Consider the following 27,976-nt stretch of genomic DNA (forward strand, 5'->3'; position numbering starts at 1 on the left):
GCGGGGAGAGACAGTCAGGAACCCCAGAGGGCCCCCACTGTGCTGGCGGGCAGGGGAGGACAGAGAAATTTGTCCATTTCCCTCTGGTGGTCCCGACGTAGACCCACGGATGCCTGGTAGCCCTGTCTAAGGCCTGCCTCTGCCATGGCCTTGCCTGTGCCTCGTACAGCAGGATGGTCACAGCCACCTCGGAGATGTGTCACCCAGAGTCTCAGGATGATGGGCAGGGCCTGAAAGCTAGCCATGTCCTGGGGAGAAAACAGGGTGGGCCAAGGAACTCTGAAATGTGTTATTCCTCTTCAAACCTTCTAGGCAATAGTACCTGGGAACAAACTGTTGGAGCCATTTGCAGCAGAAATATCTTGTGGGTTTTCAAACCTATTCTGAAAACCTTTAAGGCAACAGCCAGGTCACCCCACTCTGGGACAAGACTGATCCTTGCAAGAGATCAGGTTATGTGACAGAGTGAGGATGTCTCTTCTGCGGACATGTGGATAAGCTACCCCACCTGATGAAGTCCCAGACCCTTGTACCCAGTGGCCAAAGCCAACTGAAGCAATGACTTGAAGCAAAAGACAAAAACCTGAGGTCAAGTCAGACAAAAACTAATAACCAGAAACCTCATGAGGACAAGGACAATACGCAATTTAACTACAGCCAGGGTGAAAATCAGAATGTCAGAATAACCCAGAAAGGCACCAAGCACTGTCGAGGAAGCAGAGTCCAGGCAAGAGCAGGAGTGGAGCAGGACAAGTGCTGGGAAGTGCAGAAGACTAGGGCACAGCAGGAGCTGCTGGTGCAAAGACAAGGATTTGGACAGAACAAGAGCAGATCAAAAGATTGAACAGAAGAGAAAGGAGGAGAGAGAAACTTTCCCTGAAGTCCTGTGTGAGAGACGCACGCCATCAACCAGCTCACAAGCTTTAACCTAATTGTAGCTGCCTAAAGGCTTGGGAGCCAAGTCATATCAAGAATTCCTCTGACATCCAGGAAAAGTCATTCACAATCTAGGACACTTCGCATGCGTTTCTTTCTAGGTAACTGTTAATGCCAATAAATGAAAGCCAACAACAGCCAGCCAAAAAACCTCCAGCAGGTACCTGTCAAGGCGCAGTGTCACGATATGCTGCCTTTATAGCAATACCTGTTCTTGCTGTTCCATCCCCTTCTTCCCACTCTGCCCCACTGATGACACTAACACAGCAGCGGTTTGCTGTCTTTGAACCTGAGAACTGATCAGATAGAGAAAAGATTTTTAAATGCTCGACCAGTTCCCTGATTCGATTCACAACATAACCACAAACATTGGTATTACCACAACTGAGGAAGTAGCACAGGGGTAAGTAGATTCCTATGGGCAGGGCAGGAATACTATAAACCAGTATTGTCATCAGAGCCGACATACCATCAGGTCATAACTGGAGAGTGCAGGAAGAAATATCAACTTTTACGAATTTTTTAAACTATTTTGTCAATGAAAATAGTAGTAACATAGAAAAAAGGAAACAACCCGAAGCTTATATCCATGCCCGACATTAGACAAAAGGCCTGATTTGCTAGAAGACTTTTTTGCCAGCTTCCATGTAGAAATTGCCACAATGTCTTACTAGAAAACTAGATTTACCTATGCTGGATTAAAAAAAATAGATAATGTTATAGAGAAGAAGGAGTGCAGCTCTTTGAGAATCTGTGGGCAATAGCCTTCTGACTGCTCTGTGTTCAGCAACAAGCCTCTGCTGTCATTTTATCCATGAGATGGTCATCTTGGTTACAATCATTCAGGATACATAAGCACAGATGTAAAAATAACTACCAAAAGTTCCTTTAAAAGATGAGACTTGCCTAACACAGTAGCTGTTGAGACACACTCCTTATAGAGTCTTAACTGGTCAGAGTCTTCTAGTGCGCCCAGGAAAACTCTCCAGTTTACCTCAAACATAAGAACTCGCCTGAATCACACACAAACTACCAGATACCAAAAGAAAAGAAAACCCTCTGTATGAACTTTTTAGCCAGCCACACTGAAGGGAAGAGACCCGATGCTGGCCAGGAGGTGCGTACGCTTCCCACGATTCATTTTTCCCACATTCTGCTTGGATAAAGACTTTTCCACTTAAGACTCATGGCTCATCCCATGTTTTTCAGGAGAACGTGCAACTTTGGGTGAAGTGCTTTAGAAGAGGAAGTAAAACATTTCCGTTCACCTTACTTTCTAACATCTAAGAAAATGTGGAATTGGTATTGAATTCTGCACTGGACACATACTCCAATCCATAGGTTCTAATATATGGAATGGTAAGTTGGGCATCTGTAATTCCCTCTGTGGAGCCACAGAACAATTCCCGCTGTCACTGGGACAGAACCAGACTTCTCTACAATACTGTGTTGGTGTTCATAGGAAAACAAGGAGATCTCCTGGACCCAACCAGATTTCAACAGCGAAAGTGTGTGCAATTGCTGCTAAAACACGTACTGCTCCCCTAGCTTTTCCTCACTCAATACGCTTGAATTTTAAAGTGCAGGTGTGTCTAGAACTTGAATTCATGTTCAGTACTGCACAGATGTGGAAAACAGCCAATACCCCGGATTCAAACTATGTATGTGGCCTGTGTTGATGCAATGAAGTCTCCCTGATCCAGATGGGGATTCACGAAAGCACTATCAGAAAAAGAGCCAAAGAATGAAGACATAATCAGTCACAGCTGCTCTGTCGAGCAGCACAGCAAGCAAATAAGGTGGCAAAACAGAGGAAAAAAGAAAATTAGCATTCTGATTCACTAGCAGGTATCTTAGATTGACTAATGAGAATCCTCAGATAAATGAAGGCCTTCCCACCTATCAATTTCTTTGAAGTAGTGGTCTCTACTAAGTGTATAGTCCTTAGGATTCAGCACCTGGCCATTGAGAACTCAATGAGCCATGAGACAGATGTAGTGGGATGAGTAGTAGTAGTTTATATTTTCCAGTTTATGCAAAACTCTATACAAAATTTAAAAAAAAAAAAAAAATCACTCAAAAGTTTACAGTATCAGCCTATCCTTTGATATCCATTCGTCAGCAAAATTAAAAGTAAACATTGTCTGTCTTAAAATTAAAAGGACCATTAGTCAAGAAAGATAGACTGCTAGAAAGCAGAAGTGACAAAAGTTTTCAATATAGGTACTTGGATTCAGCCCTTGTCTCCTCTTAGTTACATAAAGTGCCAAAAAAAGGTATAGGAAATATTTCATGAATTGCACTAATATGTCAGGTTTTTTTATACCTTGCCCCAATAAAGTGGATGAAAATGGTATCACAATAACCAAACATACACATTTTATGCTAAAAGTATGTTGAAAATACATGTTTAAGTGTTAACACAAATGTGCTAGATACAGTGTAGAAATTACATTTTAGACCAATGATTTTATTTTGCTGACTAAAACAAAAATAATTTTTGTATTTCATGAAAAAAATCTTTGTCTACAGAAAAACTGCTAGTTCTTGAGTTCTGAAGTACTTCACACTGAAGTCTGGACTGCTAAACTTCAGGAAATTTATTCTAACATTAAAAGCCAAAGCTTAGCTGGAAGTCACAGAAGAAAATATTATGACAGCTTGTAGCATTAAGTTTTTAATTTTAAGCCCCACACAGTGACATATGTGGAAAAGGCAGGAAGAGAAGGGAAGGGAAAAATTTACACAAAATACGTTCAACATTCATGCTAAGAAGGCAAACAGATCTGTCCTGTTTAGTGGATGGACAAATCACTGCTTCTGTTTCAGAGGCATATGCTTTACTTCTTCATTTTTCAGTGAACCAATGATATTTAAAAATACCACACTTCAGAGACTTGTAAAAACTGTGTATGTGTATTATTCAGTTAATCCTTTGCATTGACAAAACAACTATGTGTAAAGAGAATGATTGTGGTTCCTACAGTAGTAGGCTGTGGCTTACAACTTTATTGTAACGCTAATTGCAGGTGAGACTGATTTATCTTAATGTTTATGCCATTCAAGTTTGTTGTCTAGTCAGCTTACCAAAAACAGTTCTTAAATGATCTTTCAGTAATACAATACAGAATAATGATAAAGAACTGAAATGAATAACTAGGAGAAAGTATAACAAAGTAACATACTTAGTCATAAATTTAATGTATGCCAAATTAGAGTCAAATGATGGAAAACCATTGAAATTGCTCCTTAAAGGAATACATATTTATAAAGTAGTAAGTATAAAACTTCATGGATTTTTTTGATCTATTTACTAAGAAAGCATTCCTCACAGACAGGATGAAAACTCAGAAGCCACAATACTACTATATTAGACTGGCTATTCAATTTAACAACATTGTTAACGGTTCCATGTTAAGTACTATTTTTAATCCTTCACAGTCTTACTGATGGCAGACACATGGATCAGTAAACAGTTTTAAAAAAAAAAGTGAATTTATTTTTTACTTCATCATGTATGATTAATTTTGTAGAAATAGTCCGTCACGTATACTTTTTAATCATCCTTAAGGCAAGCATTATTTCTCCGGTGTTAAGTACAGAGTAGTAGTTTGAATTCATATAAAAATAGCAAATTCTTGAAAGTATAACACCATAACAAAAATGCTAAAACAAACATATTACACTTAGACAAAATGAGCTCTCTACCAGCATTTATGGTCACGTACTATGGTCTGACATTGACGTTTCTAACATCATATCGCTTTCATTCATTTCAATCTCAAATGTTTCTTCCAAAGGACGACTGGTATCTGTACTTTTTCTTTGATGTGACGTCTCTAATGTTACTATGCCACTTTCATCCAGAGTTTGTCTTTCTATGTCGAATTCTCTGAAATCCCAGGGAGGTGAAATTATGTTCTTTAATGTCTTCATTGTGTGTACATCAAAGTCATAACATCTTAATTTGTCTTTGATCTCTGTTCCTAGGAAAACAGTGAAACCATTAATTTACTCCAAGTGAACACTCCCAAAAATGTATCTCAAAGAAACTATCATCCAGAAACTACTATGATTCTCTGCTTTCAGACCGACAGGGAGCTGTCGCTGCTTAATGACTGAAGTTGAATAGTTGTTCTGAAAAAATACAGCAGCCTCCTTTCCAAAAAAAGCACAATATAAGTAGTACAACTCAGATTCAAAAGTCTGTTATTAGAAGTAATTGCAAATTCCCTTCCCAATTCGCTAAGAGGCTTTTTTTGTTGTTTAAGTTACACACAGCATGGTTTGCATAAATGCGTATCACACAGCTGCATGGTTCTTCCAGATGCGTTAACTGACTACATATGGAGCAAGACAATATTAAGAAGAAACATCTGCTTCAATTGTGCGAAAAATCTGCAGGAAAAGCAATAGAGCACACAGATGGCTTTTACTGGCTTCAGCCTCATTAACGTGCTTGACGGGACATCAACTGTGTTCATTATAGATAAATCAGTAAGTTCAATGAAGCAGAAATATGTCGCTAAAAAGTTTTTTTGGGGGGCAGAAAGCTTTCATAGAATATTTCAAACTGTGGCAATATAATGTATTACTGTTATGAAGCACTTTTTTTTACCATATGTAAAGCTCTATTTTTGGAGGCAAAAGGATTTATCCTGTCTCCACAGAGCAGAGTTTTGACATGGTGAAAATGCCTTCCCCGTATCTCTCTACAGCAACAGTAGCTGAAATCAAGTCCTCTGATTTTCTAACTCCATATTTCTATTTTTTTCTTCCCCATTCCCTTTGGTTTCTAAGCTGTCACAAACCAAAATTTTCTATAAAAGGAACCATCACCACCTCCAAAGGCAAAGTGTTTCCTTTCTTTCTACTGGTAAGAATTTACTGTCACGATGCTTACAAAAAACAGTGGTCATGTCATCTGCAATTGCTGGTAAGTTCTGACTCAGCCATTTAAAAAAAAAACAACAAAAAACCTAACAAAAACATACGCTACTTTCTAAGTTAACTAGGTAACGGTAGACAGTCTTTCTTGATGTAAGAATAAGACTCCTCTCAAAGGACTCTCGATGACTTTAAGAGTCACGTAAGCGAAAGTCTTACCAATGTAGGCTTCAGAATCACCAATATACATTTCTATGCAATGTCCCAGCATCGTGACTGAAAATGTGTCATCCCTCCTAAGACCAAGGGCCTATTAAAAAGAAACAGTAAAAAGTATTCAGTAGCAAATAAAACCATTTACATCTTAAGTCCACAATGGGTCTGAGTTTGTTGTTTTGTTGCTCAACAATGCTATCAGAGTATAGTCTTCACTGTAAAAGCAAAACATTGCACAACCAAAATAATACTGCTGTATGAACTGGCTGAAGTAGTAAGCAAGCAAAGCACAAAAACAAAACCAGAAAAGGATAGGTATACAGACAGAGAATCATTCACAAATCATGAAGTACAACATACTACTAAAATAATGATTATAAAACCTATGAGGAAGTTAATTTTGTATAGCTAAGCTACAATCTATAATGAAATAGATTGAGACACGCTTAAAGTAATTACAACTAAATGTATGTAATACAAGCTTCTAGGTAAATAGAACTGCAGCTAAATTCAAGCCCATCAACTTGAATGCTGAAAACTCAACTGAGGAAAATTCACTGTTACTCTAGGAAAACGTGAAATCACCAAAACTGTCCTGCAATAATAATATACAAGTATCATATAATAAAGATAAATTTGAGAGAAGAGAAAATAGCATATCTTTAAATATTGCCCTTACTGTAAAATTTCTACTTCAAGGCATAGGTTGGGAGTATTTTAAATCATTTCAGCTGCATGGAAGTTTATGTACATAAAATGTGTATGACAATTATGAAATCCAATTAATTTATAACAAAGAAGGATTCAGCTACTAAGTTTCACAATGTGGCCATTTTTTACCAAATCAATAGAAAACTTAGGAAGACCTAAAAAAATTTTAAGATTATAAAATAAACACTCATTTGGAGGCTGGATAAAATGCTGGTTCTCTGTTCTAAAACCAAAACAGAATGAAACAGTAAATAACAGAATCTGTGACTAGCACTTAAATTTAAGGCAGTTACATACCGTATGAAAATAATCGATTGCGCTTTCAAAATTGCCCATTAGACTATGTATGTAGCCAATGGCAGAGTAAGTAGAAGCATTTTGAGGAATTAGTACTAGAGCCTGGCGATGGTATTCCAGTGCTTCATCATATTTCCTGTTAGGGTTAAAAACAGAAGATCTATTAGTAAGTAAGCTTCAGGATGAAAGGTGTTTTTATAGTATTGTATCAGTATTTTGCTTAGTTCAGTAGCATGCAGTCCTGCAAGAACTTAAAAATTATTGCTTCATAGTCTGAACATAATCAAATGCACAAAAGACTCATGGATATTGACAATTTTCTTCCTCAATGTAATTGAGAAATCGTTGTTCCCCTTATGTAGCACAACAGCTGCCTACAGCTAGGCCCCATTTGGAGATGATCTTAGCAACTCGATACGGTAGATTGCTTTAGATGTTTAATGCTGTTCATTGTAACATTAGCTTGCTTTCTGCAGCTTTTATTTTCCTCCCCAGGGGAATGAAGGAGCAATACGAGACGAATATCACTCATTGTTCAAAGTGAGAAAAGCTCTCTAGGCAGAAATTTCAAAACCCTTAAGTGCTACATACACTGGTACTTTTGTCACTTCCATTTTGCTACCGTCTCTATCAGCAAAGAGGATTTATACATATCCATAATGTCTTTCAAATACAAGCCACCCTTTCTTTGAAAAATTATCCATTAATTAGACTGCTTATTGCATTTGTTACTTTATAACACAAGGGTTAAATGTACATTATGGCATTACTCTGAAAAATTAAATTGTCACATTTTACATCCTAGTACCAAGTTGTTAAAAATAAAGATAGCAATTGTCTATTCAGAAGAAATTTTAATGTCTATAGTTATAATGAAATTACACAAACAGCAACACATGAAGTTGTTAGAAGGCATTAAGTAACAATTGAGGCAGAAAAATTATGCAACTGTTTGCTTGCTGCACAAAACTTTCACACGATTTGAATTTTATTTTCACTCATAGTATTTACCTGTCCAATTAACTACTACTGTATTTTAATTTGCTGCTTTCAAATTTCAACCACATAATGCTAGTGAGTAGACATATATCCAGGAAGTTTTTTCATAATAGCAATATCATATATTACAAACACTAGTAAATTAGTTATTACAGAATTTTGTAAGTTGTCAAAGCATATGTCAAAGCTGCCTAAATTCTCAACTTGATTTGCTTGAAAGACGGTTTACAAGGATGTAGAAATACATTAGGTTGGCTTTCTGAACCTGAACAAATAATACAATACAAGTTGTCCTAAGTGTGATGTAAGCAGTTACTAACTTACTGCAGAAATACAAAAAAAAAAAAAAAAAAAAGGAATTATGACTGAAACAAGTATTTGAAAAAAAACCTGCAATTATACTCATGAATAGATTCCAGAAGCAGTGCCTTTTGTTTGATCTTGGCAGAAGGGGTAACTATTATACATCTGTATTTCATAATGAAAATGAAGACTAATTTGCAATTCAAGCACAACGCAATTACTACCAAAGCCAAAGCAGAAGTACAACTTATATCTACCATAATCACATTCTCATTAGCAGCTTTGAAACAAAAATTACAGTATACACCAACTGGACAATTAAAACCATGACACTAAAAAAAAAAAAGATATGGTATTGATTAAACAAAAGAAAACATTGGTTAAAATCAGATTAAAGTAATTAATGAGAAAACAATTCTCTATATTAAAACTGTTAAAGCTTGCATATGTAATTTGCACTTTCTTTTTTCTCTTCCTAGAGCGGAAATATGAAATGAAATATGAAATAGTTTCGTTCTCAAAAACCATAAAGTAATACTTTATTGCTGTGTTAATGTCACTGAATATTTCACTTCAATTAAAAAAGCACTGATCCAAGCAATTAATCGGCACAAAACCACCTTTATGTTAATTAAATCAGTGGACATATTCAAGAATGTCAGGAATGGGATAGTAGCCAGTTAGAATTCATACCCATACAAGGATCTAAAAGCCTACAACCAAATTTTTATCTAATAAGAATCAATAGTTAAGGAAAGACTTTTACATTAAGTACTTTAACTGGCATGGAGTAAACTGGATATAGGGGGCGATCAATGTATTTACGTTCACAAGCTGATTTAGGGAATCTTGTTCTTACAAGATGCTTCTACACTGTTCTCATGTGGTACATAATCTTGATATAAATGCGAAGTAAGCTTAGAGAAAACACATTTGTGTAGTTTTCCAGAAAAATGTAGCTCCAGTGCTCTCTGCTTACTTGAGTTTTCTGCAGACATGTCCTAAGTTGTTCAATAAAGGCTCCCACTTATCAACCGTTACCTGCAAAATAATGCAACAATTCACATAACTGCAGCTTCCCAGATTGTAACTGAATTACGTCTACTTTAAAAAAAACAACATAAAATGAACAAGGCAATTCATTCATGACAAAGAAAAATATCACAAGCACTTTCAATTCTTTTCAAAACACATATTTAAGCTCAAAACATTTATTCAATAACTCATTTTTCTATTTTTTCCATTCCCCAAACACTCAGATGCAAACCAAACAAAACTTGTTTTCTACTTAACTAAAAATCACATCAAGTCTTTCAACTTAGGAGCACCGAAAACTCCCCAAATCAGGTGTTTGTATTATTTTACAATCATAAATACTGAAGGTCTTTTTACCGTCTTCTCCATAGTCTAACTTCATCTGCTTTAAACAAATTAGCTCATCTATGAGGCACACAAAAGACAATCTGAGCCAACAAAAGCCTTAAAACACTTTTTGCTAAAATTAAAAATCATTTGGAATTGATTGCATTATGAATTTGCAATTTATAACAATGTAAGAGTGTCTCTGTATCTCTAGTTATTTTAGGTGTTTTGCACTCTAATTCTAAATTTCCAATTGTATGTTTATAGATATGTTGATACATAGTACTTCTCAATAAACAAGAAAAATGCCACACATAAAAGAATATAGGCATATGCATAAATTTAAGCCTGATCTACAAAGTTTGTAGCGTTCACATAACAACAATACAGCTTTAACTAAAACAGAACAACCGTATTTATAATATTGGTGAGCATATAAATTAGTATCTGTGCAGTTTGTTTTAGTAACTGTGTGCCTCGTCCACATGAAGATTATAGTTTTTTCAGCGCTTTCCACTTTATAGAAGGCTTATTGTGCTCCAGAAGCAACTTCATTATCTTGATAGGAGATGCTTTGTTAACAGTTATAGTAGCATGAGGTGGTGTCCTTTAACTAAATTTAAGCTAAAAATTGAAAAAAACTATCTTAAAATTCACAAGAAGCCTGTCACAATGTGGTACTGCTTTCATTAAGGCATCTTAAGTTACTCTGGTACCATATGTTTCTTTAGACAAGATGACAACACACTTAATAAAATAAACGGTACTACCAATAGGTACAAACTCATTTGTGCATTCCAGTGTTTGAGGAATCAGGGTTGTAATAGTTGATTTTTGATTCACAAAAGTGCCTGAATTACGAGCACATTTCCCGACAAACTTTTTGCCAGTGATAATTTTGATTACTTTCAGGAAGTTAGTTAAGCATCCCTGGGCCCATTCCCACACAGTGGCTCTATCTGGTAGAAAGAAAACAAATCCATACCTACAGGATTATGTCCAAACAAAAGAAGTAAGTCATTCAAGAAATGGCTTAATGTGGCAGAAACCATCTTCACACATGTACCCAGTTCCACCCTCAGGTCAAGAGCCATTGGTCTACTAAGACCCAGGACTGAGAATGAGATCTGGATTCCACTCTCCAGCCAACACTTATTTATTTTCAATTTCGTATAGAAACACACTTTTCGCCTTTTCCTGTAGCACTGAAGATAATGTGTGATGATTCTTATCTAAAAACCCAACATACTCAATTACAGGTAGATGGCCCAAGTGGTTTTTTTCCTTCTATCCTAAAATAAGCACAGTATACTTTATCACAAGATATTACAGAATTTCTTGGAGTTTTACAAATTTATGATCGTGCATGTTATTAGGAAAAATACCTCATTTCCAATAGCTTTGATTTTTTCCAGTGCATCAAGAAACCACTTTTCTGCAGTTTTCCAGCTAAGAATTGAGGGAGTGGGGTGAAAGAAAAGTAAATTAGTGAAGAGTTTTCATTAGTAGTATGAGAAAACAGTATTACAAGGAACAATTCTTTGACATTATGTTGTCATATGAGTGAAATTAGATGTAAAAAACCATAATTTACGTTTGGCTGTATTTTGCGTGTGCTCCTAAGAGCTAACAAAACAAAGTTAAAAAATCAGAAGCAAACCAAGAATATTCACTAAATAGTTCTTATATCTGTTAGGTTTTTTCCAGAATATATTTGGAACCTCCTCAGCTGACAAAATGTTTTGCTGTACAATATTTCATAGTATGTGTGCACTTGTGTGTGCAGACAGATGCCTTTTCAAAGCATGCGACCACCCAATGACCTGCATACACAAAATAATAATCTCTGCATGTTCCTCAAGCATTAAATGCTTTCCTCGTTCAATCTTAAACAATGAAGAACAATGTAGAAAGCAAGGGTTTAGGGTAAACACCATCTAAACTATAACCAAAATAAACTATAGTTCAATGTAAGTACTTTAGTAGATATATTGGCACATTACACTTCAGAATAATCCATGTTTAAGATTGTATTTAATCCTATTTTGCAAGCTTACTCTCCATTTTGAAATGCAACCACTCCAACTTCATGCATAACAAAAGGATCTTCAGGTGCAATGCTTAAAGCTTGGCTGAAAAACCTTTCAGCTAACTTTGAGTTGTTGGTCAAACCATATTCCAGTCCAATATAGAGCATCGGCAAATGACACCTGAAAAAAACAAACAAACCAAACCACAAAAAACCAAACATGCACTTTTCAGGAATGGCGTCACAAACCATAAAGAGATGCCAACTGTGTTTGCATATGTTTATGTACATCCAAGTAAAAGCTGATTTAAATAGACTATTGACCTAAGGGGCAGTTTAAAAGACTTTACATCTTTGTTAGTTATTGACAAGAATTTGAACTCCAATACATAATTGTCACTTGCTCTGGAATTACATGTTTTTTCTCAGTGCTTAAGCTAGTTCTGAGGAGTTTTTTTCCTGATTTCCTTCATACATTTCATTTACAAATGGAATATGGAAGAAGTAATAATTAACGGGATTACATTTACCAATAACTACAATCAAATACAATAGTTTTATATGCAATATGACATATGATTAGTCCACTACTCATTTTACAACCTTCTCCACAGCATGAAACAACTGTTCAAGATATTACTATACAGCAGTTTATGACCTGGTATGACAAACATGATTCACAAATTTCAGAGAACTTTCAGGTAGAACATAAATTACCTAAATATAAATCTTGACTTTAGAACTTAACAGTAATCACAAATAATGCAGTTAAATGCAGATGACAAAATTATTTGGGTTTTTTCTCCTTTGTTCTCTACCAGATAATGTTGCAAATGAATTCCTACTGTTTAAAGGGATATAGGTCAATATTCTACACTATTTATGGATTAATTTTAATTTTTCTGAATATGACATTTTTGACATACCCTTTCATGAGCTGTGCAGCTGTGAAATATGCAGCCATTGCTTGGTCATGCTCACTCTCAACTGCAAATGAATGTCCATATGCTATCCATGCAGGTCCATAGGTTCTCTCAAGTGTAGTAGCTTTGCTAAAAACAAGAGCAAGTCACAAGCAAACACATCTGAAGTTAAACTTCATCTAATTCAGATGACTATTTACATAGCAATACTATGCCACATAGTTAGGTATCTATTAAGATAATCTTCTCTTAATGACCAGTGGTAAACAAAAGTTAATTTTAAAAGGTCAACAAACTACCTAGCAGTTAAAGTATCACACATTTTCAAGAATTCATTGTATTATTTCTGTTGCTGTTCATGGACAGCAGGAATTATTTGATATTACTGAACATAAACAATGATATAATAGGTGAATTGGGCAAAATACAGAAAACATCAGTAGTGACTCATAATGTATTACAAAATTCTAGCTATACATTTCAAATAAATATATTCTAGCAAATATAAGTTTCACAAGCAGGATATGAAAATACCAAATGAACACTTAGGTTGAACTGTGTATTGAAATTTTGCCATATAATTGTACTAGCCTTAATGAAGACAAGAGTATTTGTCACATCGCAGACAGCTGCCGTGCATCAGAGAAGTATACAAAATGTCACTCAAGTCCTGAGCTGAAGACTGCAACCTGAGCATCAAGACTGCAACCTGGAGTCTTTACAGAAAGACGGACTTGACAGGAACATTAGAAAGCTCTGTAGGTTATTTTCTCAGTCTGAGGGCAAGGGCATTCATAACTAAAGAGCTCATAACAGATATGCCCAATCTTTTCTTAAAAGCTTCTGACATGGAGATCCTACATGTTCCACAAGTAATCTATTCTATTGCTTAACTAGCCTTAAACACTTCATTTTTTCCTAACTTTTAATCTAAACTTTGTTTGCCACAGTTAAACTCATTATTTCTCATCACAGATACTAGAGAACAGTTTGTTCTCTGTCTCCTGGAACAAAACTTTACATATTTGAACATTTGCATCTTCCCACCCTACACCCTAGACAGCTTCAATCACTTCAAAAGCTTTCCTCATTGGCCACCTTCTCCAGAATGCTTATTTACTGCCTTCTCTTGAATTCAATTCAAATGCGTCACATCCATCTTGAGTTCTCCACACATGTTGACTTGTTATTGTTATAAAAGATGGATTATGTTTTATCACAAATGTTGTTTTCCTAATTGGTGCAGAGATGAGGTAAGCCCTTTTGCAAGTTCTGAAGGATCTGAAGACAGCTCCTTCTGGAGCAGCCAGAATGATACTTCCCTTGCATGCTACCAGGCACTGCCCAGCTGTGCCTTCTACCCTGTTCAGCATGCTCCAGCATGATGTCCTGTGACTCCAAAACAATGATATGGGAGCTTGTGTTTTTATCCATAGCATCTCCAGATCTTTTTCTAAAAACTACTGCCTAGCGCACAGTTGTCTCTAGCCTTGTAGTTGTAGGCTATCATTCTTATCCAGAAAATGTGGGCATCTTGTTACTATTTCACTTTTACCAGACCTTTTTTCCTCTTTGCCAGAACTACCCTGAATTCTGATGTGTTTTTTTTTTTTTCTCCCTAACACATCTATAGACCCTTCCTGGTAGGGATGGTTGCAGATGTAATAAAGATGTTCTTTATTTCATCGCCAAAACCACCTATGTCACTCAGGACAGCTTCTTGAAGAATTTCACGCTGGTACTTGTCAGGAATTTAAATTGTTTACTCATAATACCAGGCATTTAAACAGTCTAAATTACTAACCCATCTTTACATATATTGCCTATAAAGGTCTCAAGAAGAAAAATGAAAGCCTTACAGTTGATTTAAGGCTTCTCAGTTTAAGCTTACAGCACCAAAACAAATGCCCTACTTCACAGCAAAGTCCCGCTCCCCAGTGCTGATAATCAACGCACATACAGAAGACCTACAGGAAAGAGCATTGAAGTGACTGACCAACCTAAAAAGTCCAAGGCTGCTTGTGCAAAGAAAGAACTAAACAGCCAAACGCCAGTGTTTTCTATCTAACTATTCCCTTCAAGATATGAAACCTGAACCTGGGGAGAATGCCCGAGTGTCCTTAAGCTAAGAACTGAGGCTTGATTGCCTAGCTGTGGTTAGCTTGCCAGCATGAGCAAATGCAGGGATTACACCTGCCCACAACAGGAAGATGACTGACAAAAGAGATTCCACATAAGCCTGGTATGTCATTTTTAAAGTATCTAGAAGGTTGAGGTCTAAATTGCTATACCAAAAAAAGGGTGTCAACAAAAGGAATATTTTAGTAGTAACCCGTTTACCGAGGCTTCTGTTTACTTTATGAACTTACAAATAATCGTGAACATTAAATATTTATTTAGCAAGTGAGTAACAGATTCACTAAGGAAAACCGGAAAAAAAAAATTTTACCTGAGATATCTTCTGGCATGTTCATTTTTGTGGCCAACCATGAGATAGTAACAACCTACTGCAAACCATGACACCTACACATTAAAATCAAAATAGAATATTATTAGATATATCATGCTGATTTTAGTGAAACGTTACCATAGGTGATGCAAAACAGAAGAACAGATTATAATTAGAGAAGTTAGGAACATTTTCACTGAAATCACAGTCAGCTTTTCAAATTACTTGATATTACAAACAAGCTAGAACTGCTGGCATGTACGTCTCTAACTGTGTTTGTTCAGCCTCATGAAGAGAGTGCTAAGTGGAAAGCTTATTGCTGTCTTCAGTTATCTAATGGTAGGGAATACAGAAGACAGAGCCAGACTCTTCTCAGAGGTGCAGTGATAGGATGGGAGGTTATGGGTACAAGTTGCAACATGGGAGATTCAGACTGAGTAAAAGGAAAACAATTTTCACGATGAAGGTGATCAAACATTGGAAAATGTTGCCCAGAGAGGCATAGACGTTTATTACTGTAGCATTTGTTTTAAATTATTGTTCAAAGTGAATACTTCACATTGAATATATTTTACAGGTACTTTGTTTTTAAAAAAGAACCTCTGTAAAGGGAATGACAATACATAGAAAATAAAAACAGCGAACCATTTTTACTAGCTCCATCCAGAAACAGATTTTGAATCCTGTTGTTCAAACTATTACATTACAACTTTTATGTGTTTTTCACCTAGAAGAAACTACCTGGTAATGAAGGCTTAGAACAACTTACAGGATTATTTGGGTACAAGTCCACCAGTTTGTGAGAAAGATAGAAAAGCTCTATATAGTGGGGAAAAACAAGAAAAGAAAATTAAAATGTGCTAAAACATTAAGATGTTTCAAGCCCTTTAGTTTTCTATACAAAATATCCAGAACATCTAATGTTATTAATGCACAAGTGAATAAAAATGTTTTCTGTTTAGTGGTAATGCTTCAAACTGCCTCAAAATAGATTCAGTTTTGCAATTAACTAAAAAACCCCCAACCCCTAAGTCTTCACAGCACATAAATAAGCAGCTATACATTCCACCCCTTAAGAATTCCGCAACGTCTTAGGTCATTAGCATACATTAAAATAAATGCCTGCAGTATTACACTTGAATGTATCTTGTCCAGGTAAAACACTATTGAACTTCCTACATCTAAAAGGTATAACATACTGGCTAAATCAATTTCAAAGTAGAGTCCTGTGCATTAATATGTTGAAAATAGGGCAAAAGCAAGTAAATTATTATATTATTTAGAATAATTCTAAGTCATTACTTTTCTAATAAAAATAATAATTCTGGTTATTAGAATAACTTACTACAGATTTTGTAATAACAGCAGAAGTTATCACATACAGGATAACAATTCTATTGCCTATGCAATTTCAAAACAAATAACATTACAGTACATAAAATTTCTATTTCTTCAGAGTACAGTGCTCTTAAATTGATGAGTTCATCCTGGAGTACTTTGCATCAATTCTTGGCTTCAGAAAAATCAGATATGAAAACTGGCTTACAAAATACCAACTTATTTACAAAATGCTTCTTAAGGCAGACTTAGAAGAAAAATCAGAGTACTGCCCTCATTTTCAGATGTAGTTAACTGGTAAGTAACTGAAAAGTACATTTACTAAACATTGAGAAGTACTAGTACACCTAATGACCTATTTGCATACATACAATGCACCATCCTTTGAGAGACTGCAAATCATATGAGCTCCTTATTCTATTTTCCAATTGGTTTTAAAGACATTCAAGCTCCTCACTTGATTTGGATGTTTATATGCAGTCTGAAATGAGAAAAAGCCATCCCAGCTGCAAGTAAGCTATTCTTGTAATTCCAACAAAGGTGCTGCATGATTATTAACTTGTTTGAACTAAAAAGAGGCCTCCACAACAGCAAAGGCAAGGAGAGTCTAGAATTTTTTCTAATGTGGAAAAAGCACATCCACCTAAGCATACACACTGCTGAAGAGCTCCTTCTAGTTTAAATTAATATATTTTATTTTGTTGTTGCGCAGAAAAAGTACACCTAGATACTCTAGGAAGATCACCTCAAAACAGAAATCAAACAACAGAAATGAAGCAGCGTAGCTCCCTAACTTTCTGGCTACATAGCCCAGTGGTTAAAAGATAGTGACACTCATGATCATGAACGAATAAAGACTCTTTGCACAACTACTCCCTCCCCGCCACTGTCGGCCCTGAAACTCTCTTCTTTTCCAGTTACCACTGTTTTCTTGAAACTGCAGGTAGGAGGAAAAAGATTTGTCATTTTTTAAACAGTATATAAGGGGGTTTTTCTTGGCATCCTTAATTCTTTTTTAAAATTGAAGCTTTACAATCTTCTTTTAACTCATAGTAAATGTTGTATTTCTTACCATTTGCTTTATTAAGCTCCACAAGTGTCCCTATATGCACAGGTAAACAATTTGCATGGAAAGGATCTTTTTCCATCACTCTAAAAAACAAAACAAAACAAAAAAACCCTCCAATGTACATTTCAAAAATTTGAATGTGTTACAAGCAAGCTGCTTTTATAGTGTGTAATGTTCCAGTTAATTACCACTTGAGGCACTAGAAAACTATTTGTGACTAGAAGGTAACTATTGACAGCATAATAAAGGCTATCTTAAGACCAGAAAAATAACTATTAATTTAGCTTAACAGAAGAGGATAACAGAAAATTCTGGCAAGCTGAATACAATTAGAAAAACAGAATACAACGCGCATTTGTTTGCAGTTCACTTCAAATTTAACCAGCGAACAGCAAGCAACAACATTTCTGTTCATCTTTTCCATACATTTGACAGCAACTTTCAAGCAATAGTCCTTAAATTTCTGAGCTTAACACTAAGCAGTATGCCTTACGAAACATAGTTAGCTCAGTTTTAAATTTTTATTTTCTATGGCATTTAGAAATGGAAGATAGTCAACAGACTGAATGCAGGACATAGCTTGTAGGCATGTGCCCTTTTTGTAAACGTTGGCATTTGGTAAACTAAGCAGAGAAAAAAAAGGATGTCTTGAAATCTATTCACAGAATCTCTTAAATCAGAAGTACAACATTATGACTCCATTCTCTGAAAAGTACATCTTGAAATAGTTAAAGTTTAGTTGACATTTTTAAATAGTTCAAAGCATTTCAAATGAAAAGTATAAAAGAACATATAAACAAGCATATGAAATGCTCTCTTGAAGGGAGTCTAAAACTTTAAAGTTATATGGACTTCTCAGACTTTCATTTCCAAGCTCTAGCATCTGTGATAATCTGCTCCTTAGGAGACGTTTACTTCTACTACGTTCTGCTAGACAAGATGTGGCAATTAAGTTTCAGAAACAAAGATGAAATAGTATAATTTTATTGACTTAATTGGAGTAATTTATTTCAACAGGATCGTGATTTTACTCAGATGTTTAAATTCACCCTAACTGTCAGCATTCTCTACAGCCTGCCCAAAAATCTTGCCTGTACTGGGCCCATGGGATATTCTACATAGTGATGGCTTGCTTCAGCGAAGAAAAAGCTGTGCTATTTAAAAAAAAAAAAAAAAAAAAAAGGGAAACAAAACCCATTCTATTCTATACTACTAATATTCTGAGACTATGCAATACATACACAAAAATACACTTTTCTTAAAAAGGTAGTTGTCGGGCCAGCAGAAAAAAATAGCTCCACAACCATGTGTTCAGATTTACAGTAGTTGAGAAGCAATCCATGTTGTTGTTCTGACCCATCTGACAACCGATCAGCAGTGTATTCCTGGGCTATGTAACAACTGAGACACAATACTTTGCACATCAAAATTAACATAACTTTTAATCAGCCAGAGAAGTCATACATCCTAACTAACCAACTGATTCAAACCTGTTCATTCTGAACGCCAAACAAGTAGTAAGTAGAGAACACACAAAACTGAAGGTACCAGAGTAAGGAAGAGGATGGATGAAGGGAAGTGCAGCACAGGGCTGATTAACTGGAGTTTTGCTTTGGATACTTCCGCTACATATCATAAAAATAATGTGTCTTGCCAGACACAAACTACGCATTTTAAATACCTGAAACTTTGCATCAAATTGTTATGTATATCAATCCATTGAACAATGATATTCGCTGTAGGTCCAGGCATTATTATTATACTACACCACACGAGAAAAAACCCTCAAAGTTCCTTCGTATACTTACACCGAAGTAAGCTTGTAACACATTTTGAAATCACAGTTATAATAATGTCTTTCAGCTAAGGATACTACCACATCCAGGTTTTCCTGAAGACCATCTACTGATTCAGGAATCACTGTTTCACTGGGTTTATTATACTGAAAGACAAAAGAAACAACATGTGAAACAAGAACTAATCTAAAATCAGATGGCATAAGTATTAATGGTTTTAGTTCTAAAAGAATATTTGAGAAGCATTAAGCTTATTTAAATTCTTACGTTTTAAACTGAAAGTCCATAAAACACGTATTTGGTAAAACGGTTCTTTGTAATGTACTTAAAAGCTCATTTAGAACATGAAAGATGCTTGCCAGTGTCAATATCTTAAGTGTAGGCTGTAGAAATGAATACTGAGCAATATATAGTTGGCTTTCAGAGTGCTCACATTATCTTTGGAAAAAATACTCTGGAATAATGTTGTTATATCCTAGTATTTTCAGGTAACTGACATTTTGCCTACATTATTAACATTCTTTTTCCCCATCTAGAAGTTTCTCAAGAAATAAAGTTAAAAAAAAAAAAAAAAAAATCAGTATTTCAAGTTGTCATGACACCAGAAAATAAGTTTTACACAAAACTATTTTACTACCCCCATAAAGTGATATCTACCGCATCATAAATTTTAAAATAACCAAAACTACAAAGCCCTTATTTATTCCAATATTCATAATTCCAATAAATGGAACCAAGAAAATTTACACCTGAAGTCAAGACTTTCAATCAATTCTCTAGCTTTTTGGTCAGTTTTGGGGTTTACCTTTTTCAATTTATTCTCAAATAAAAAGTGAAGCAATTCTTGTTCTTCTTCTGTACATTGTCTACTAAGAGGTAGAGATTCAAGAAGTTCTTTTTCTATGTGAATTAAAAAAAATTGAAGTGGTCATATTACAGAAGAAATAGCAAGATCCAACATTTTAAGAACTTAGAGATGCAAAGAATTTTATGATGCTCATCCTGAAACTATAAGGAAGATAACAGTACAGATACACTAAAACACATAATAATATTAATTATGGAAATTAATGATTGAATTCTTAGTTTTTCCTTCTACACTCTTAAATAAAATTTAATAAAGATGATGTAACACACCACTATTTTTATTTACTCTACACGTCAAATTTCATCACTCAGAATGCTATATTACCAATGCTTACTATAAGTAAACAAACACCAGTAGGTTTTCATGGATTTGAAGCCTGTGAAGTTGAGAACACAGGAAAAACATTGTTTAGGCTGGGCAAAGAGCGTGGGCACTTCTGGAGCTAGCAAACAGAGCAGCTAGGTTACTTTATTTCTTTTAGTTCTTAGCACTGCAAGACTGAAAAATAAAGTTCAAATGTAAATTTGAGCAGATTATAATTTTCACTCATTTCATACATTTTCTATTCTTAACATTTTAAAGTCTGTTACTTGTAGTACTGCTTTAATTTTTATCCAGGAAAAAGGCATACTGAGAAAGCAGCTAAATTTTACTTGTATTTGAGAAATACTACTATCCAGACCTTCTTGTGCCGTCAGCATATGGTGCGATGTTAAAAGATCAAATGCTTCAAAGCAGTAAACATCAAGCTTCAAGGCCTCTTTGTAGCTGTATGTTGCTAGGGTTCTATTATCCAATGCATCATAGATCTTCCCTCGCAAAAGGCATATAGAGCTCTTGATCTGGTGGAAAAGCAGGGCTGGAGGTCAAAGACTGAATCAATGTTTGCAATTTGGTTTTGAGCACAAATCAAATGGGCTCCCTGAAAAGTAAAAAGCATTTCATGTATGATGGAACCTGGTTTTCTAGTGCCATCTTTAAATAAAATATTGTCTCTACTAGCTTAAAAAAATCAAATGAATGCTCTGTCAGGTTATCCACTGCCAAATGAACACATGCTTGAAACAAGTAGAGGGAGGATAGAGTTTATCTTTTCTACTACCAGCATTCAGCTCTCTGATACTGAGTTGTAAGCTATTTATACTAAATTCCCTTCATAGTCAACACAGGGAAATCGTCACTTCCAAAGGCAATTAACTTCCTTGCTGACTATTAAACCACATATTTCACGCAAGACAAGAATGACCGCAGCAGAGACGAAAAAGGCCAAATCAATGGACTCAACTACTTTAAGGAGAAAAATATAGCCTTCTTTCAACCCAAAACATAGATGTTTCAGAAATGAAAGTAGTGAAAGATCATTATTACCATAGTTAAAGTTGTGCTAAAAGGTCTAATAACTAACATGTTCTTTCAAAACTCCATAGATGGGTGTTCAATTCAGTCAGAAGGCAACAGAAGTATCAGCAAGTTACTTGGAGAAAGTTAACACATTACGCATCTATACCATCAGACTAACCAGACAGACCAACTCTCTCTCACACACTAGAAACAGTATAGCTGCATTAACAACTAATAAACCCCAGGGAGGCTGCTAAAGTGGTAATATTGTTACCAGCTCAGACACCAGTCATTCTTACTCTGGAACTAGTGTTTGTGCAAACTAATCAAATTAAGTTTGAAAAAGCTACATTCCCAGACAGGAGTTTGATTTAAAATTTTTTGTAGCAGTACCCACTTCAGGAGTTCTTTCCTTTGCCAAACCAAACTCATCCTCACCTTAGTGAGCTACATTATCACAAGCACTTGTGAAGGTAAGGACTGACGGCAGTCTCATTTTTTGGCTGGGTTATTTTTCAGTCAAAATAGTTTCTCTACTTAGTTCAATAATCAGCCACCCAAACACTTGGGCCAGAGTACCAGGAAACAAGGAGCAAGAACAAACAGCCAAAGCTGAGGACATCTTCCTTTGCTTGCAGTGGTAGCTTAAATGTTCCCATTAAGGTGCACTGCAGTAACTCAGTCTAATCCACTTCTCCCTTAAGCCCATTAATACCAGCACTCAAAATCAGTTCACATCGATGATTTAACCCATTTTGCTACTTCAGTCTTACAGGGAAAATGCCATCAGTCAGTCACCTTCACTGTAGTTTCAGCTAATAAACTTCAATTCGGAACTCCGAAAGAAAAGACTCTTCACAGACTCTTCAGCCTACATGTGGTACCGATCCCTTTTAACTGTGTGCCTAGACAGAATTTTTTCACTGAGCTTCAAAAAATTCACCTTCATGTCACATAATTTGCAAGTGTGATCAAAAAATGGCCCACTGAGAACAACACTTGAGTGATTAAGGAAATATTTCATTAAAAATATCTGGAGGAGAAGAAAACTTGCTTTGTTATCTCAGAACCTGCAGCCCAATTGAAAGAAGTGTTAGTTTACATTATCAAGACTGAAATTGCGGCATAGAGCTAAAAGACTCTAAAAACCAATGCTAGATCATAAAGTGTCTGCAAATAATTTATAGGAAGTTACTGAAAAGCACTCTTTATTTTTGCAAACCAAGTTATTTTTCATACAGGCAAGCTAACATATGACTTCTGACTAAAATGAGAACAATTCAGCATTTTTGAAAATTACGTTATCCAAAAAAGAAAGCTTAAACACAGAGTTTCAGATTCATACAGCTGTAAAATCACTTTCTGACTTCACACATTTGCTCCTCAGTTATAAAAATATTTGTTTAAAAAATGTCACTTACAGAGGATTGTGACATCTCCCAGTCTGTGGTAGAGTCTTTCAATCCACTTTCATCCTTCAAGTACTTTTCAAAAAGTCTTTTGTTGATTGGCTCTTCCATATCAAGAATATCCAGGGCCTGTTGATGTTCTTTTGCAGCATACTGGCCAAACATGTGCATGTAAAAAACAAGGTTGGGATTTGAAACATCTGTACATAAAGCACCAATAAACACAGTGTCACATTTCAAATGCACAGATTGTAACAACCAGTGCTTATCAGCAGGTTTTCGTGCATATTCTTATTTGGACATATGTCATTTTACAATTGCAGCCAACTATTTTACTAGTCATCTATAATATCAAAAAAATTATAAAATTAACACCTACAGAAAAATCTATTATTCAGCATTAGAAGCATACCTGCTTCTGTGATTGCATAATAGTTAATACAGGTTTTAATAAAATACAATGATCTTATTCTATAAGCAGCACATTATTCTATTTCAAATTTCTATATTTAATCTACAATTGATTCAATTTTCCTGTGAAAGCACTGCATTTTACTATTTATGTATCACATTTTATATAGAAGTATAAAGCTGCTAACTATATTTATACTCCGGTCAGACTACAACCAACCAATTAAAAATGTAAACATGAAGACATGAAACAAAAATGGTTCACATTCTTTCCCCACAAAATATTAGAGGAGTATTTTCACTCCTGGAAAAAAAGGTTGGTTGGATTTCTTCAGAATAGTACCACAATGGATACTCCAATGACCAATACTGAAGGTTAAAGAATGAAATCAACTGTCACAAAATTTGAACCTGTTATTCCAATGAGCATACACATTTACATTGCCTGTCAGGTACCAATCTTCCCAAGATGCATCTTTTATTTAGTTTGGTTTGTTTCCAACAGAGGTTAAAATGTGTACTCACATGACATCTAGCTGCAAGGTAGCGACATGCTTCATATAACTGAAAGGGAAGTTTCATACGTGTTAGTTATAAAGAGAGAGCACGTTTACTTACACTGCCAGACTCCATTTTGCTCTCTCCTTTTTCAGTTGTATGGCTTCTTTATCCCTTTCACCTCCAAAAATCTTTCTTGACCAAAATGACTAAGTCTGTAACACTTTCTCTACTATTAAACTCTCAAAGGACACTTGCTTCACTTTCGTCTTCACCACTTATTACCAGAGTTGAAGGACAATTTAAACAACTACACCTGAAGTGACACTCCACCTTCCCATACCTGCTGCAGTTACATCCTTGGACCCCTTCTCTTTCTGTGACCCTATCTGGGGACAAGAGTTTCAATCTGGCCGATTGAACACAGGGCTATACTTGGTTCAGATAAACTACATCATGCAGGTTTTTTAATTGCTTTTCCCATAAACCTTATCCTCTGATGGTGAAAAAGTCACTGTGGTTAGCAGCAGAGGTTTAAAAGTGGAATAACAGTAGCAAGTCTTTGACTAAAGTGACTTACCTTATCCAACTTACGCGATCGAAGGGCATGTGCTGCCCTATGATACTGAGCTGTTAGGTAAAGACATTGGGCCAACCAGTAGATATCTTGTGGTTCCTCTAAAATAGAATAATGAATTATAAACCATTAATTTATAACATATCTTTAAACACTTTCATACAGAATATTCACTTTTGCTTCACTAGAAAAGTACTTTTCACCTATTCTAGCATTCTATTGAGTTACAAAGTTTTGTGTGTTTTTTTTATATATATATAATTTCTAACATCTATCAGTGAGAGATTACAATGAAAAGATAATCAGATTTTAGCTTTAAAGACATCAGATAATGCACTGGACAGTGAACATAAAAGAATCTCATACTTCGAGGTGTGTCATGAGAAGAAGACAACAGTGATACAGATCTAAAAAAAAAAATAGCAGTTGTAGGTTGCCCTGCCCTTGAGTAGGAAAAAAACAACCCGGAATTGTCTCTCAAAAAAGATCAGTGGGAACCTAACAACAGTGAAAGTGAAAGCATTAGACTTCTGCAGCTTGAAGTTACAATTGCAGAAGCACAGCTTAGTACTCTCCTACTTTATTGGCAACCAAGGCTTTTGTGGGATCAAGCCCCTAGAATCATTTTAAGAAGTGTAAATAGACCACGGCTGTAGGCAGATATAGGCTACCAGCACCAACTCGCTCTGTAAACCTGCATTCTACTTGTCACCCAGAGCAACAGTGAATCCTGCAGGAAACCACCGACGTCTCTCGTAACTCGCTCTTTCTTTTGTCTTTTAAGGAAGGCAAACCTTAAGGTTTGGCCAAACATTAATTTTAACACAAAGTAAAAAAGGGAAGGAAGATTGGCCCTGCTCTCTTTAGAAAAATGGCATTCCAGAGATCACAGAAAAGCACTTACACCAAACTCAAAACTTCAACATTTAGCCAAACAGCTTTAAGAAAACAACAAAACCAAAACAGAACACTATCAGAAAGAAGTTAATCAAAAACAATGTAAAAAGCAACTACTCACCATGAGACAGTGAAGCTACTTTGTCTGCCCAAAACAGGGCACTTTGATACTGCTGCTGTAAAAGCATGATAGAAATAATTAGTATTTATTTGGGGTTAGCTTTCTTGGATTATTTTGAAATATATTGCGCATAATTCACATTTAATATCGTATGCATGTAGGCTCTAATGAACGGCGATTCACATTTGAGATCTTTATAAGTTCAAAAAACAGTTTAAAAGGGCCAGTACTCTAATTTCTAAAAGATATCAAAAAGTAATTCGAGGTGGGGTTGTTCATTTATTTTAAATAAAATGCAGGTATCTTTGACCAAAAGGTATATGCTACATAAGTATGGCAATAGGTCACTAGTTGATTTGCTATCACTGAAAAATTAGCAAGAATCCCCTCCTTCCAGTTAAAATAAATGCTACATTTTGGAAGAAAAAAAATACTATATAAAAAAAGGACATATAAATTACTTCAGAAAACTTCAGCAGCACCATCCCTGATTAAGAAATTTTCATTCTCCAGTCAAGATGCTTTAACCTCACACAAACCACAGTCCCTATGTGAATTTCCCCTTATCCTTGGATACACAGTTTAACTGTTAAGCCTGCAGTTCGGGAGAAGCAGATGAAATGGAGAAGACTGGTGGCAACTAGAGATCTGATGGAAGCAGAGTTTGCAGGTATATCCCATTAACTCAGCTAAGGTTGCCATCAGATTTGGGGTGCTAGGCAAAACCTAGAATTGGCTGGGATTATTCTCCGAGAAGATCAGCAAGAGCTACTGTTTTTCCTTTTTATCCTTCTCCATGCTATCAGGCATAATATGCCCCAGGATCTGCTGGACATTTAGCAGATATCCCGCCATCGCAAGGACTTGCAACACTAGAAAAGCCTTGATCACTTTTGCTCTTTCCCGTAACATTACAGTTGTGGAGTTTGTTTACAATCTTAGAGATTGTTCTATGCTTTCGGAGAAGTTTGGCAGACTTTTCCGAAATGCACACTATGGTATTCTACCCTCACAAAGCACTACACTCCATGAACTAAGTGGTCTCTTCTATTCCGTGTTCCCACATTCCCTACTTGATGGGGATTAAGAATGCCCAGCAAATATGCCAAGAGAATAGTTTGGTTTCAATCTGCACTCCAAGGAAAAAAAGAAAAAACAAACACACAAAAAACCCCAACAAAAAAATAAAACCAAAACTCCACATATGTAATAGCTGTCTACAAGAACTGAAGTTTAAATAACTCTCTCAACACCACAAAAGAAAGGCATAATCCAGGCCTACAGGGCACTACACGACTTTTGTTGAGCAGTTCTACAGTACTATAATCTGACTATATTACACAAAGAAGCAGCCCCATGTTCCTCTTGATGCCCCTTCTTCAGAACTGCACAAGTGTCTATACAGCTGCATGGCAAAACAGCTTGGTGAACCAGTTTAACTCAGATGAGTACAACAAAACAAAACAATAAAATCCACCAAATTAATTTAGGTCCCCAATCAATCTTTCGGTCAGACTTGCTGGCCACACACACAAATGTCTGTGCTAACTGAAGGGATGGGTTTCTCTCAGTAGCGATGCCAGTATGAAGTCTTTGAGCTAGAAATAGAGCAGAACAGTTTCATGCTATACTTAATCTAATTTATTAATGCATTTTTCCTGTTGTGTGTGGGGTTTTTTTGTTTGCCCTGCAGCAACATAATTGCTGAATCCATCAACAAATGAAAACAAGCCTGCCCTTTTAATAGCAGTCTGCAGCGTCGCAGGTTAGTACGATGGGCATCTTATAATCACCAGGTAAGCGTGGCCCAACTTGCACAACCCGTGAGGGAGGAATCCTCCAAATACGCCTTGGCTACACAGCAGCCCTACCGCTCCCTCAGCGGGCTTTCCTCCTCCTCCTCCTCCTCCTCCGCACGAAGAAGGAAGCACGACCCCCCCCGACCCCGTCACGCTACCAGGAGGCCACAGCCCCAGCTCCCAGCGGAGCCCGCACAGGCGGCGCTTCCGGGCCACGCACTCCTCTCCCACCCCCGCTCCCTCCCCTTCGAGGCGAAACCGGGCACTATTTCGAAATTAACTCCCCCTCCCCGGCCACAGAGGCTGCTGCCCCCACTCCCCGAGCCTCCCTCCCCGCGGGAGCCGGACCGAGGGGGGGCTTTCCCTCGGTGAAAGCCCGCGGGCCAACCGCCCCTTCCCCAGCAAACCCCACCCCGCACCAACGGTCTCTTCCCCCGCGCCTCACCTGGTCGATGTACTGCCGCACCCGCTTCCTCAGCCGCTCCAGGTTCATCCTCCCGCCCGGTCTGTGGGTGAAGCTAAGGGGAGGCGGCCCAGGCGCCAAGCCGGCAGCGCTGGCCTCTCCGCCGCCCGCCCGGCGAGGCGCCCTGCCCGGCGGTGCCCCGCTCAAACCCGCCCCCTGTCCTTCCTTCCCTCCCTCCCTCCCGGAAACAGCACCCCGAGCGCATCGTTCCGGGAGCGCTGTGGGCCGCCGGGGGAGGGGAAGCCCCACTGCGCGGGCTGGTGTGCCCCCCACCCCC

At 36.7% G+C, this 27,976-nt stretch overlaps 1 protein-coding gene across 2 annotated transcripts; it reads right to left on the minus strand.

Moving 5' to 3' along the window:
* Positions 1-3,521: 3,521 nt before the first annotated feature.
* On the minus strand, positions 3,522-27,852 carry CDC16 (cell division cycle 16). 2 transcript variants are annotated; one of them, XM_075136491.1, is made up of 18 exons: positions 27,682-27,851; positions 25,438-25,492; positions 24,423-24,520; positions 23,870-23,908; positions 22,946-23,086; positions 20,866-21,025; positions 20,121-20,215; positions 19,328-19,461; positions 17,523-17,602; positions 15,882-15,931; positions 15,113-15,186; positions 12,667-12,792; positions 11,769-11,921; positions 11,097-11,160; positions 9,329-9,390; positions 7,048-7,183; positions 6,043-6,133; positions 3,522-4,922 (listed from the first exon to the last, which is right to left on the minus strand). In XM_075136491.1, exons 1-18 carry the CDS (start codon positions 27,727-27,729, stop codon positions 4,657-4,659), a joined length of 1,872 nt encoding a protein of 623 aa, XP_074992592.1. In that variant the 5' UTR covers positions 27,730-27,851; the 3' UTR covers positions 3,522-4,656. The 2 variants fall into 2 exon arrangements, with proteins under 2 accessions (XP_074992592.1, XP_074992600.1); XM_075136499.1 differs by lacking the exons at positions 9,329-9,390; positions 11,097-11,160; positions 11,769-11,921 and having other exon boundaries at positions 27,682-27,852.
* Between the last annotated feature and the right edge of the window lie 124 nt (positions 27,853-27,976).

This window comes from Calonectris borealis, chromosome 1 (genome assembly GCF_964195595.1).
Source record: "Calonectris borealis chromosome 1, bCalBor7.hap1.2, whole genome shotgun sequence".
NCBI classification, from domain to species: Eukaryota; Metazoa; Chordata; class Aves; order Procellariiformes; family Procellariidae; genus Calonectris; species Calonectris borealis.